The sequence below is a fragment of the Lutra lutra genome, chromosome 18, assembly GCF_902655055.1.
Source record: "Lutra lutra chromosome 18, mLutLut1.2, whole genome shotgun sequence".
NCBI lineage: Eukaryota > Metazoa > Chordata > Mammalia > Carnivora > Mustelidae > Lutra > Lutra lutra.
In genome coordinates this window covers 3,948,599-3,961,178 of record NC_062295.1, presented here as the reverse complement: position 1 = coordinate 3,961,178, position 12,580 = coordinate 3,948,599, and the positions used below count along the sequence as shown (strand labels likewise).

Genomic DNA, 12,580 nt, shown 5'->3' with positions numbered 1-12,580 from the left:
TTGACCCCTGCCCCTGGCTCTGTCCACAGGAGCAGAACAGCGAACTCCAGGCCAAGTACCAGAAACTGCTGGTGAGAAGCCCCGCTGGGGAATGGGACAGGAGGGGGTGGGAAGCCAGGGGTAGGGGCACGGGAAGTGTGTGCGGTGAACGTTTCAACGAGAATGAAAGTGGTTGAGCGGGAAGGTTGTACCCCGGGCCCCCACTCAAGAGGTGTCCCAGTTTGCTCTTTGCTTGTGGAAAGCCCTAATAGGTCCCCTGGATACGGCTCATCCTGCGGTCCGCTTCTTGCTTCTATACTAAGCACCGTGTGTGTGCCAGGTAGAATGCCATGTGTTTTATAAGCAAACGTATTCTAGTTGCCTTGTCAAAGCCTTTAAGGAATGCGTTCTTGTTTGTTTGTTTTTTTTTAAGATTTTATTTATTTATTTGACAGACAGAGATCACAAGTAGGCAGAGAGGCAGGCAGAGAGAGAAGAGGAAGCAGGCTCCCTGCTGAGCAGAGAGCCCGATGCAGGGCTCGATCCCAGGACCCTGAGATCATGACCTGAGCCGAAGGCAGAGGCTTAACCCACTGAGCCACCCAGGCGCCCCGAGAACGCGTTCTTTTTACAAGTGCGCAGTGATGCCTAAATGCTTCATTACCGCAGCTGGTTAACACCACTCGGGTGAGAGGACACACAGGCTCGGGGCCAGACGCCTCCATCGCTTGCTGCTGTGGAGAGCTTGAGTGAGCTCCGGAGCCTCTCAGACCCTCAGTTTCCTGATCTGTATGACAGACTTCCTTCGAGTCCTTGTCTGCTAGGATCGCTGACGCAGCAGATGTGCCCACAGCACAGTCCCGGCAGGGGACACATGCAGGAGGACCCCCCTACTCATGAGCTCCTGTTCCTGTTTGCAGAGCAGAGGCGGACATCCGTGCTCCCTCCTGCTCCTCCCTGCCCTGTGCCCAGCACCTCTCCTGGGTAACTAATGCGGTAGCACTTTGCTTCTGTGCTCCTAGCCTCTGTATGGGCATCAGGATAAAGAGAAAAGGGGAAGCTGTGGCTGCCCACATTTATTGAGCACCAGCTGTTTGACACTTTTTTTAAAGGATTTTTTAAAAAAGATTTTATTTATTTGACAGAGATCACAAGTAGGCAGAGAGGCAGGCAGAGAGAGAGAAGGGGGAAGCAGGCTCCCTGTTGAGCAGAGAGCCCAATTCAGGACTCGATCTCAGGACCCTGGGATTATGACCTGAGCTGAAGGCAGAGGCTTAACCCACTGAGCCACCCAGGCACCTTTTTTAAAGGATTTTATTTATTTATCTGACACAGAGAGACAGAGTACAATCAGAGGGAGAAGCATGCTCCCCACTGTGTAGGGAGTCCGATATGGGGCTCTGTGGGGCTTGATCCCAGCACCCAGGATCATGACCTGAACCAAAGGCAGACACTCAGCCCACTGAGCCACCCAGGTGCCCCTGTTTGACAGTCTTTGTACCCTGTGAGATCAGTGCTGTTGTCATCCCCGTTGTGCGCGTGAGGAAATTCGAGTCTCCCCAGGAGAGTCTGTTCCCTGCCGGTTTGGTCCGTCTGGCTCACTGCTCCGTGCCTAGAGCCTGGAGCGGAGCCCGGCACTTAGTACCTGTGCCATAGACGGTTGCCGAGTGAGTGAATGAGCTTCGGAGGGTCAGGTGACTTGACCAAGGCGGTCCATCAGGGACGTGTGGAGCTGGGCTTGTCCACACACCGGCCAGAGCCAGCCCGAGGGGAAGGGTTGAGGGAGGCTTCAGCCCTGTCCTTGCCCTCCCCGCCGGCCCCCTGCAGGCGGCATCGCAGGCTCGCCAGCAGCACCTGAACACGCTGCAGGATTACATGCAGCGCTGCACCAACGAGCTGTACTGGCTGGACCAGCAGGCCAAGGGCCGCATGCAGTATGACTGGAGTGACCGCAACCTCGACTACCCCAGCCGCCGGCGCCAGTATGAGGTGGGCCTGGGGGCCTGGGGTGTCGGGGCGGGGCTGGCGGGGAGCACAGGGCCACCAGCTGGGCGCTGAGCCCCCTCCCCTGTCACCGCTGCAGAATTTCATCAACCGGAACCTGGAGGCCAAAGAGGAGAGAATTAACAAGCTGCACAGCGAGGGTGACCAGCTGCTGGCCGCTGAGCACCCCGGGAGGAACTCCATTGAGGTGCGTGTGCCCTGGGCGGGGGGGGATGCCTCCTCCAGGGTGGCCTAAGGCCAGCCTCTGCTGTGAGCCACCTGGACCCAGACAGCCCCCAAGATGGGGGTCCTTCATCCTTGTCTATCTGTCTCTCCATTTTGCTGTCTTTCCTTCCTCTGTCTGACCCTGTCTCCTCTCATTATCTCATCCCTTGGCCCCTGGACTTCTGAAAGCCATACGGTACCTGTAATAGTTTCCTAGGGCTGCTGTGACCAGTGACTGCAAACTCGGTGGCTTTAAACACCAGAAACTAACTCTCTCAGTCTGAAGGCCACAGGTTTGAAATCAAGATGTTGACAGGCTTGTTTCCTCTGAATGTTCTAGGACAGAATCCTTCCTTGCCTCCTGGCTTCTAGAGATCGCCCACAGTCTGTGGCATTCCTTGGCCTGGTGCTGCATCACTTGTATCTCTGCCTCTGTCTTCAGATAACCTTCTCCCCTATGCGTCTCTGTATGTCATCTCCTTTTCTTATAAGGATATCAGTCATTGGACCTTAGGGCCCACGCTAAATCTAGAATGATTTCCTCTTGAGATCCTTAATTATATCTGCAAGGATCCTGTTTCCAAATAAAGTCACATTCTGAGTTCTGGGTGGACATGAATTTGGGGAGGGGAGGGATGCCTTTGTGTGAATTTTTAAAAAAACACCCCTTTGGGGAGATGGAGCCCCTGCTTGTCCCTTGTGCAGTGCACAACCCAAGTACCTGTACATGGCAATCCTGCTTGGCTCCTCAACATGTCCCTTTTCTCCTTCCCATGCCTGGAAAGAGGCTGGCTGCCTCTGAGGGGGCCACTTTCAGGAAGATGCCAGGTATCCCCCTCCCCCATCATTCTCTGCTCCAGAATCTTGCCATTCCTCTTTGGGCATCCCACACACCTGCCAAGCAGTGACCTGTTCCCTGCCCCCTTCTCTTGGCAGGCACACATGGAGGCCGTGCACGCAGACTGGAAGGAGTATCTGAACCTGCTCATCTGTGAGGAGAGTCACCTGAAGTACATGGAAGACTACCACCAGGTACCCGTCAACCCGAGGATCACGGACGGAAACCCCTCAGGGCCTCCTCCAAGGGCCTCACAGGGCTGCCTTCCCAAGCCTCCCCGTGCCCATGCTTTTGATGGCATACATGGCTGTGCCCCTGCGCTTGCCAGGCCCTTGTCTGTCTTCCTTGGAGGCCAGGGTTGGAGAATCTGATTTCATGGGTCAGTGTGGGGCCCAGGAAGGAGTGTGGGGTTTTCATTTTGGTAAAACATACAGAATAGGATATTTACCATTTTAGCCATTTTTATGAGCATGATGCACTGTCATTCATTACATTCACAGTGTTGTGCAGTCTTAACCTTGGGAAGGTTTACAGAATTTTTCCATCATCCCGAACAAGAACTCTGTACGCATGAAACAATTACTCCCTACTCTCTCCCTCCTCCTACCCCCAACCCCTGGTAACCTCTAACCTATCTTTCTGTCTCTATGAATTTTCCTACTCTACATTTTATGAAGGGGGACTCACAGGTTATGTGGCTTTTGGTATCTGGCTGCTCTCACTTGACCCTGATGTTTTCGAGGCATGGCATGAATCATTCCCTTTTGCGGCCGAATCCTAGTTCATTGTATAGACAGACCACATTGTGTTTATCCATCCTTCATTGGTGGATACTAGCTGGTTTCCACAGGAATGTGTATTTTTAACAAGGGCTGGTCACCTGATCTTTAGGACTGGGGACTCGAACTCAGGTGACACTCGTTCAGTGTCTGACCCCGCTGGTCAATGAGCTTCACAGGGGCCTCAGGGTCCCATTCACTGTTATAGGCCAGGAGAGAGCTGAGGGATTCCAGAGTTGATGGACTAAAGAACGGCCAAGAGAACTTTCGAGAACGAAATGGGAGGCTGTGTTCTGTGTATCAAGACTTTGAAAAGTGTGGCATGAAGTCAGGGTGTCCCTAGCTCAAAGAGGGGAATGAAATAGGAAAGAAAGCTTTAACAGTACATATGTATGAACACTTAAAATGTCCTAAAGGTTGCCTCTTGTGGATTGGCGGGAAGGCACCTGGCCCAAGAGGCCCCCAGAAGCCAGCCAGGGAGGGTTGGGGTGTGATCCTGTGGATTCAGAGTGACTGGGGTTGCCCAGCCCTGGCCGGGGGTGGGCTTGAAGCTGCAGCCAGGATCGGCCGTGTCCTAGTGGTTTCCTGTCCGTGATAGGACCATCTGGTCTCCCCTAGTTCCACAAAGACGTGAAGGATGCCCAGGACCTGTTGCACAAGGTGGACTCGGACCTGAACCAGAAGTACAACCCCGACTTCAAGGACCAGTACCAGATTGAGTTGCTGCTGCGGGAGCTGGACGTGAGTGACGGGCCCAGCCAGGGCCTCTCCGCCCCCCTCCCTGCAGCTCCCACCTGGGGGAGTGGGTGGTCTCACCTGGGCCCTCCCCCTGCTGCATTCAGGACCAGGAGAAGGCTCTGGACAAGTACGAGCATGTGGTGCGGGGCCTGCAGAAGCGAGGCCAGCAGGTTGTGCCCCTCAAGTACCGCCGGGAGACCCCGCTCAAGCCCATCCCCGTGGAGGCGCTCTGTGACTTTGAGGGTGACCAGGTGAGTTGCCATCCAGGTGCCCTGGGTGCCACAGACAGGCTGGGCCCAGATCTGCCCCTTTCAGGACATTGAAGAGTCTTAGGAGTGACAAAGCTGGATGTAGGGCCTCACACAATGTTTTTAGGGAACCTCTGTCCATCCCTGCGTTGGGGGTCACTCTCTGCTGCCCCCCCCCCACCACAGTGTCCCACCAGCTGCCGTGACCTTCTGTTCTACCAGCTGAGTCCTGTGTCCTGCCTAAACCAGTCACTGTGGCTCCAGATGCCATTCGTATTGGCCAGGCCTGAGTCACATGCTCACCCTGAGCAGTCAGGGGCTGGTGAGGGCCGGGGCAGCCCCTCAAAGGGAAATCCAAGTGGGTGTTGAGACATCAGATCCCACACGTCTGCTTGCCGCTGGACCCTCCCTACACTCTATAGCGAAATGTCTTGGAGAGGGTCAGTGAGAGGGGCTAATAAGGCTTGGGAGGCTGGGGTGTGATGGCGATTGGGCTCCTGGTCACTGGCCAGGGCAGGTCTCTCCGTGCTGACCAGCCTGCCCCTGCCAGGGCCTGATCTCACGGGGCTACAGCTACACCCTGCAGAGCAACAATGGGGAGAGCTGGGACCTCACGGACAGCGCAGGGAATAAGCTGACTGCCCCCGCCGTCTGCTTCGTGATCCCCCCGACTGACCCCGAGGCCCTGGCTCTGGCGGACAGGTATGGGGCAAAGGACGGAGCCGGCAAGGGCTGGCCCCACCCGCTGGGCCCCTTGGGCCCTATTCACAGCCCTGGGCATCCTGACCCAGCTTCAGGAGGCAACTGACACCCCATACCTGCACCCCCTTGGGGGCTCAAGTGGGACAGGACCAGACCCCACTGGCAGGATGACTTGCCAAATGTCAGTATCAGGCTGCAGGCACAGTCAGCACTTGCTCTTCAAGTGCTTCTGGGTCTTTGCATAGGCTCTTCCCTCTGCTTGGACACCTACCTCTGGGCCTTTGCATATGCCGTTCCCTCTGGATGCTTATTCCAGGCCTGGTTGGCTCAGGCCTCTTAAATTAAGGTAGCTCCATGGTCACCTCTCCTGTGACGCCTCCCCTGACTGTCCACTCACCCTCCACCCTGGCTCAAGCACCTTCTCCCGCTGCATGTAACTGCTGCTTATTAGAATGCTGTGCGGGTCAGTCACATGGCCAGGAGGAGCTCCTTTGAGATGTACTGTCTCCGGGGCCTTGTTGATTCAGTACCTGGTGCAAAGTAAGTACCCAGCAACTCCTTTGTTCAGTGAGTGATTCAAGGAATGCCGTCATGTATTCCTTCAGCAAGTGTTTATTTAGCACCTGCTGTGTACTGCTACCTCAGGAGTAACATCTTGGTAGGAAAGACAAAGGAACAAAGAATTTTAGGTAGTAAAACTGGTTATGAAGAAGAGAAGGAAGGGCCTACCTGAACCCAGAAGTAAAGAATCCATTATAGCAAACTTGCCACGTGTACCAGGTTTTGACTTCTCAAAGCATTTTGATGAACCTGGTGACCCCCCTGGGCCATTTGGCCAGCCGCGGTCTGGGGCCCCATGGGTGCGCCGACCTGGACCCCAGCCAGTTTTTGCGCTCACAGCTTGGACAGCCAGTACCGGAGCGTGCGGCAGAAGGCAGCCAGGAGCAGGAGCGCACTCCAGCAGCGGCATGAGGTGCTCAAGGCAGAGAATCCTGGAGGTGGGTGCTGGGGCCACAGTCCAGGGCTCTGGGTGGACAGGGAGGAGGAAATGGACACCAGGTCTGTGCTGCAGATGGGATGGCAGGAGACAGGCAGGACAGGGGTGGGGGAGGCTGGGCTAGGTCCTCTCCCTGTGCCTCATGGCCCCCCTCTGGCTCCCCACTGCCACCTGACTCTGATTTCCTTCTGGCAGATGCCTCTGATCTTCAGGGGCGGCATCTGCTGGCTGGCTTGGACAAGGTGGCCAGAGAGCTAGACCGGCAGGAGAAGGCTATCACAGCAATCCTACGGCCACCGCTGGAGCAGGGCCGGGCTGTGCAGGACAGTGCCGAACGGGCCAAGGACCTTAAGGTACCACCAGGCTGGTCTCCTCATGGGGGTCTTGGTGCTGGACAGGGACCACCTGTCCCGTGTAACTAGAAGTCCTGAGTGATGGCAGTGAGGGGTGCTGTTCTAGGCTGATGACCGAGGAGGTGCCTGAGCCCCAGAACCCCTAAGACAGCCCCAGGAGAAAGGGCAAGCGAGGCTCTTGCTGCCTCCACATGGCTTGTCACCTGCCGGCTCATGGCAGTATGGATGACCCCAGTAACCCGCCAAGTGGGAGGCTACCATGCATGGCGACCGCAGCTTCAAAATGAGAGCTGCTTGCTGGCTGCTTGACTGCAGACCTGCTCTTCCAGCCTGGGCCTCAGCGTGTTTAGAAGCATTCAAGGCCAGAGGAGGACAGGCACAGGGGCAGGTCGTGGCCAAGCCCCGTCACATCCCTTCCTGAGCTAGTAGGAGTTACAGTACCTGTGAATGGGGAGAGGAAAGGTACCCACCTCATGGGGTGGCCCCCAAAGACGGAGCTCATTCACATCCTGTCCACGGAAGAGCAGTTGCTCGATAGTTACCTGTTAATTTCCGTCACTCCACCGTGCCAGAATTCCGGGGGACGCTCATTGGGGGCTGGCTCCCCAGGGAGGGCCCAGGTTTCCCCAGCAGCTTCCTCTGTCCCGTGAAGCCCCTAGAGGGTAGGAGGCTGCCGGACCGTGGCCAACTCCAGGGGCTTTGGTCCCCACAGAACATCACCAACGAGCTGCGGCGGATCGAGCCTGAGAAGGTGCGCAGCACAGCTGAATGTGAGGAATTCGTGCAGGCCCTCCCGGGCAGCGGCACCACCCCTTTGCTGAAGACCCGGGTGGAGGACACCAACCGCAAATATGAGCGCCTAGTGCAGCTGCTGGACTTGGCCCAGGAGAAGTGGGTGGCAGGCGGGCAGTGGGGAGGTCGGGTGGGGTTATGGAGCCAGGCGGGCACCCCTCACTCCTGACTCGTGTCCCCAGAGTGGATGTGGCCAACCGCCTGGAGAAGAGTCTGCAGCAGGGCTGGGAGGTGCTGGCCACCTACGAGAAACAGCTGACCCAGGACGACACAGTACCTGAGAGTGGCCGCGCCCTGGACAGCAAGAGGCAGGAGCTGGCGGTAAGTCTGGGGACCTGGGGTCTCGTGAGCCTTTCTCCCCACGTGCTCCCCGATCCCCTGCCTCCAAACAGATGGGGACGGAGGCCCTGAGTACGGGGACAGCGAGTCTGCAGGTTCTGAAAGGTTGCAGGGTGCCAGGTCCGAAGTTGCAAATGGAGGCCCATGGCACGCGTCCCAGTTGCTCATGGGGCTTGTGGAAATCAGGAGCCTGGATTTAAAATTATCCACGTCAACCGCCCAGATTTCCAGTGTCCCCGGACGAGCAGATCTGGCCCCTGGGCTGCTTGGCGTGTCTGCCTGCCTGTCGCCCGTGGGCACTCCAGCCCTCGGGAGGCCCCTCATTCACACACCCGTTCTCCTGCGGGGATCCTCACCTCAGGCCCGAGGCCTCGCAACTGGAGGGAGAGCAGCCGGTCATGCTGGTCCCGCTGCGACGTCGCAGGGCACACACAGCCGGATGCAGGGTTTTTAGAGGTCAGGTTTTCTGGATTGTGTTGTGACAAAACCCAGCATTGCACAAACCACCACCAAGTTTAAGGAGAAACGCAGAGGCAAAGCCCCAGTCCCTTCCCACACCCAGACTTACCTATCTGCCAAGGCAGACGGCCCCCAGCAGTTGGGGCAGTGCTGCCCTGGCCCTGGGAGCTCCGGCTACAGCACCCGCCATCTGCCTCTCTGCCCCGGCAGACCCTGGCCTCCGAGCTGCAGGCCCAGAAGGCCCTCCTCGCTGAGGTGGAGCAGAACCTGCAGGCGGCCAAGCAGTGCTCCAGCTCTCTGGCCAGCCGCTTCCAGGAGCACTGCCCGGACCTGGAGCGTCAGGAGGCCGAGGTGCACAAGCTGGGCCAGCGATCAGACAACCTCCGCCAGCAAGCTGAGCTCAGGTGAGGAGCCGTGGGCAGGCCGCGGCCCCCGCTTAGCTGGTCTGCACTGAGGCTGCTGAAGGCTGCTTGTTTTCTAGAGTTTCTTTTTGAGAAAATCAATAATACATGTACAAACTAAAAAACTCAAGGCGATTACAACGACCAGCCCCTGTTCAAGGGAAGCATGGCTACCACTCTGTGTCCCCTTCCAAGACCGCTGAGGAGCTGGGGCAGGTCTGGAACACGGATGACAACACACACCGCGTCCTGCTTTTTCCTCTCTGCTTTGTTGGGGTCAGGCGCCAGTAAGCGGGGTCTCCTCCTCTCCTCTCCCGAAGAGCTAGTACAGAACTGATCCTGCTTACTTAAATGCTTGGTAGAATTCTCCAGTGGAGAAGCCATGCAGGCCTGTGAGTCATTTGTTAGCAGTGTGTGAGATTTTCACAAATTCAGCCTTGTTACTAGGTAACAAGGGGTCACCCCATCCTTGGAGCAGGTCCGAGAGCTTGTGTCTTTCAAGGAATCTGTCCATCTCAATTGGGTGAATCGACGAACATAAAATTGTCCCTAATAACATTATTCTTTCATTGCTTCCAGGACCTGAGGGGATGTCCCCTCCCTCATTCCCGATGTTTTACCTTTTCTCATTTTATTTACGTATTCTTTTTCCTTCCTGACCTTCCTGACCATGGGGAGGCTCATCAATTCACTGACCACTTCAAGGAACTAGCTTTGGTTTCAGTCCTTTTCTCTCCTGTTTGGTCTCCTCTTCCAGTGGCATCTGTTCTTAACCATTTCCTGCTGGTATTAGCTTTAATTTGCTTTTTCTCCATTGTTGAGCGCTTCCTCCTTTTCCAATAAAAGCACTGAAAATTGCGTATTTCCCTATAAGCATGGCTTTTGCTGCGTCCCACAAATGTTAATGTTTTTATTAAGTTCAGGTTTCCTAGCGTCTCCTGGGGTTTCTCCTTAGACTTGTGGGTTACTGAGGTCCTATAATACCCCGCAGGCATCTCTGCCGGTCAGTACGCCTGGACCTACCTGTCCTTGACAGAGGCCACAGTGTATTCCAAGTTAACATTCCATAATTTCATTAACCACCCTCTTTTGGGGGAGTGTCTAGGTTTTGTTGGATTATACTTGATCCCTCCTGCTTGTAAACGATGAGTGGAGAGAACTTCTTTGAGAAAGTATAGGCAGCACCCGCTGACGGTGGCAGAGGCCTGACGGGCTTGTCTCAATAGGGCCCAGAGCCTGCAGAGCGCCAAGGCCGCGTATGAGGACTACCGCAGCGGCTGCGACCACGTGCTCCAGTTCTTGTCCCACATCCCCAGCTATGAGCCCCAGGAGACCGACAGCCTCAGCCAGATGGAGACCAAGCTGAAGAATCAGAAGGTAGGGCAGCTGACTCTCTGCTCATAGGCCTGTGGTGGCACGGGGTGCTCGGAGGGGACCCAGGCAGTGGCTGCCACCTGCCCCAATAGGAGGAGGGCAAAGGCCTGGCAGATCTGTGTCCTCAAGGGACCTTGGCCCTGCCTGGCCCCAGAACCTAACTATGAGAACGAGAGCAGTCTCACTCCTTCCTTGGTGCCCAGCACAGGGCCTGGCCCGGCGTGGACCGTCTGAGCCGGGTGGCTGAGCAAACCGTCATAGTTCCGTAAGGGGAGCACTTGTGGTGAAAGGTCCCGTCCGTGTCCAGAGTTCAGAGTCCTGGTTCCTTGGAAGGCAGCAATCTTGGACTCAGGGACAAGGGACATGGGACCCCAACAGCCTAGATTCAAAGCCACGTTCTACTCCTAAGAGCTGTGTCCCCATGGGCAAGTCACTGAACCTCCCTGTGCCTTGGTGTCCTCCTCCACTGGAGAGGGTGATGGTGCTTCCCTCAAAGGGGGCTGGAAGATTAAATGAGATAATCCAAGCAAGGTAGGAGAACAGTGCCTGACGTTTCCAAGCACTCAATAAACACTGGTTTCCGGGCAAACACCATTCTCCTCCTGGCCCTTCTTCATAGGGCTGGAGAACTGCCTTCTGTGACAAACAGCTGTCCACAAGGAAGCCATTCATTACACTTTGTGCTACAGAAGAAGGAGGTCAGATTTAAGGAATCCAGCTCCCCTGTCAAGCTGGGTTGTTCTTTTGTTTTTTTTGTTTGTTTGTTTTCCAATTTAATGTTTAAAGTCTCTGTTGTTTTACAGAACCTGCTAGATGAGATAGCAAGAAGGGAGGAGGAAGTCCACACAGTCTGCGCGCACTCCCAGCAGTACCAGCAAGCTGTCAAGGTGAGCCTCTTCCCACCATGTGCGCTGCACAGGGACGCCGCGGGCCGGGCCCGGCGGGCCTCCTGTCAACTGGCACGACCTTGGGGACAACAGGGGGGTATCAGACACCACCAGAAAAGGGATTTCTACTGCTCAGAGCAGTACACAGGGAGAATTTATCCTCAAGGGAAAAATTACCAAACAACAACAATGGAAGATCAACAAAATCACTCTAACGGCATTATTTACAAAAGCAAAAGAGAAACTAGAAATCCCCGAAATGGCGGACACCAGAGAAGCAGCCAGGTGCGTTCTCCTTCCCCCACTTGCTGGATTAGAGTCATCACACTGACAGGGGAGGAGGATCAGGTGCTGCTGCAGCAGAGCGCCACGTGCGGGGACGGAGGGACCGCTGGGGGGGTCGCCAGGGGCAAGTGCGGGCACTTTTGGTTGTGTCCTAGGTTGTTCAGGGACACAGCTTGGTGCTGCTGGTGGATCGATGGTTCTCACGACCTCTGGGCCGGTGGTGCAGCTGTGCAGCCGTCTGCCGGCCACTGCAAGGAGCACAATGGTTCGGACTCCGCTGCCCTTGCCCCCCTGCCCCATCTCTCTCTCACCCAGGACTACGAGTTAGAAGCAGAGAAGCTAAGGTCCCTTCTTGATCTGGAGAATGGAAGCAGCAGCCATGTGAGCAAGAGAGCCAGGCTCCAGTCCCCTGCTGCCAAAGTGAGAGAAGAGGTGAGCTCTGTGGGCCGCCGGCGCCTCGGAGACGGACACCCAATAGGGAGACGGGCCTGAGAAGCCCTCCTGGGAGCTAACGTGCTCAGTAAGAAAACATAATGAGCTTGTTCTCGGGCTGGAATGCTGATCTACCTGGAAAGGCTACTAGAGGCATCTGGGCCAGAGCCGTGCATTCGGGAGGCTCCCACTTTACCCCCCTAAGTACACACGGACGGAGGGCTGATACTCCTTCTACACACGAGAACATTAGGGCACAGAGGCGGGGACTTAGGCTTCTCCCTCTAAATCCAGTTTTTCTACCAGCTCAGACTATAGTCCAGCTCCAGGTAGCAAGAGGCCAGAAGCCACCCACTGTCCCCAAATTTCAGACTTTGCAAACACTGTTCAGCTCACTCTGGCTTAGCCTGTTGACTCCTGTTTGCTGACTCTCCTGTAGGAAGCGGCTCTGGCTGCCAAGTTCACAGAAGTTAACGCCATCAACAGACAGAGGCTGCAGAATCTGGAGTTTGCTCTGAGTCTCCTAAGACAGGTAATGGATCTCCTTAGATGTTTTTTTTCTTTTAAGATTTCATTTTAGAGCAAGAAAGAGAAAGGAGAAGGGCAGAGGAGAGGGGGAGAGAGAATCCCAAGCAGACTCCTCACACAGCTCGAAGCCCAATCCCACGACCCCGAGAACACCACCTACGTCGAAATTAAAAGTCCGCTGTTCATCCCACTAAGCCACCTAGGCGCCCTTCTTAGTAAGACATTTTGCTCAACACTATGC

General features: G+C 55.8%; 1 protein-coding gene across 2 annotated transcripts in view; it reads left to right on the top strand.

Moving 5' to 3' along the window:
* PPL (periplakin) overlaps window positions 1–12,580 on the top strand; it is a 45,334-nt gene that overhangs the window by 28,688 nt on the left and 4,066 nt on the right. For both annotated transcript variants that reach the window (XM_047713226.1, XM_047713225.1), the window contains exons 6-21: window positions 30–71; window positions 1,807–1,968; window positions 2,063–2,170; window positions 3,124–3,219; window positions 4,423–4,545; window positions 4,647–4,793; window positions 5,341–5,492; window positions 6,393–6,490; window positions 6,685–6,842; window positions 7,555–7,733; window positions 7,817–7,955; window positions 8,643–8,836; window positions 10,060–10,210; window positions 11,011–11,094; window positions 11,695–11,811; window positions 12,251–12,343. In XM_047713226.1, the coding sequence (XP_047569182.1) occupies window positions 30–71; window positions 1,807–1,968; window positions 2,063–2,170; window positions 3,124–3,219; window positions 4,423–4,545; window positions 4,647–4,793; window positions 5,341–5,492; window positions 6,393–6,490; window positions 6,685–6,842; window positions 7,555–7,733; window positions 7,817–7,955; window positions 8,643–8,836; window positions 10,060–10,210; window positions 11,011–11,094; window positions 11,695–11,811; window positions 12,251–12,343 (2,043 nt within the window). The remainder of the gene's footprint in view (window positions 1–29; window positions 72–1,806; window positions 1,969–2,062; window positions 2,171–3,123; window positions 3,220–4,422; window positions 4,546–4,646; window positions 4,794–5,340; window positions 5,493–6,392; window positions 6,491–6,684; window positions 6,843–7,554; window positions 7,734–7,816; window positions 7,956–8,642; window positions 8,837–10,059; window positions 10,211–11,010; window positions 11,095–11,694; window positions 11,812–12,250; window positions 12,344–12,580) is intronic.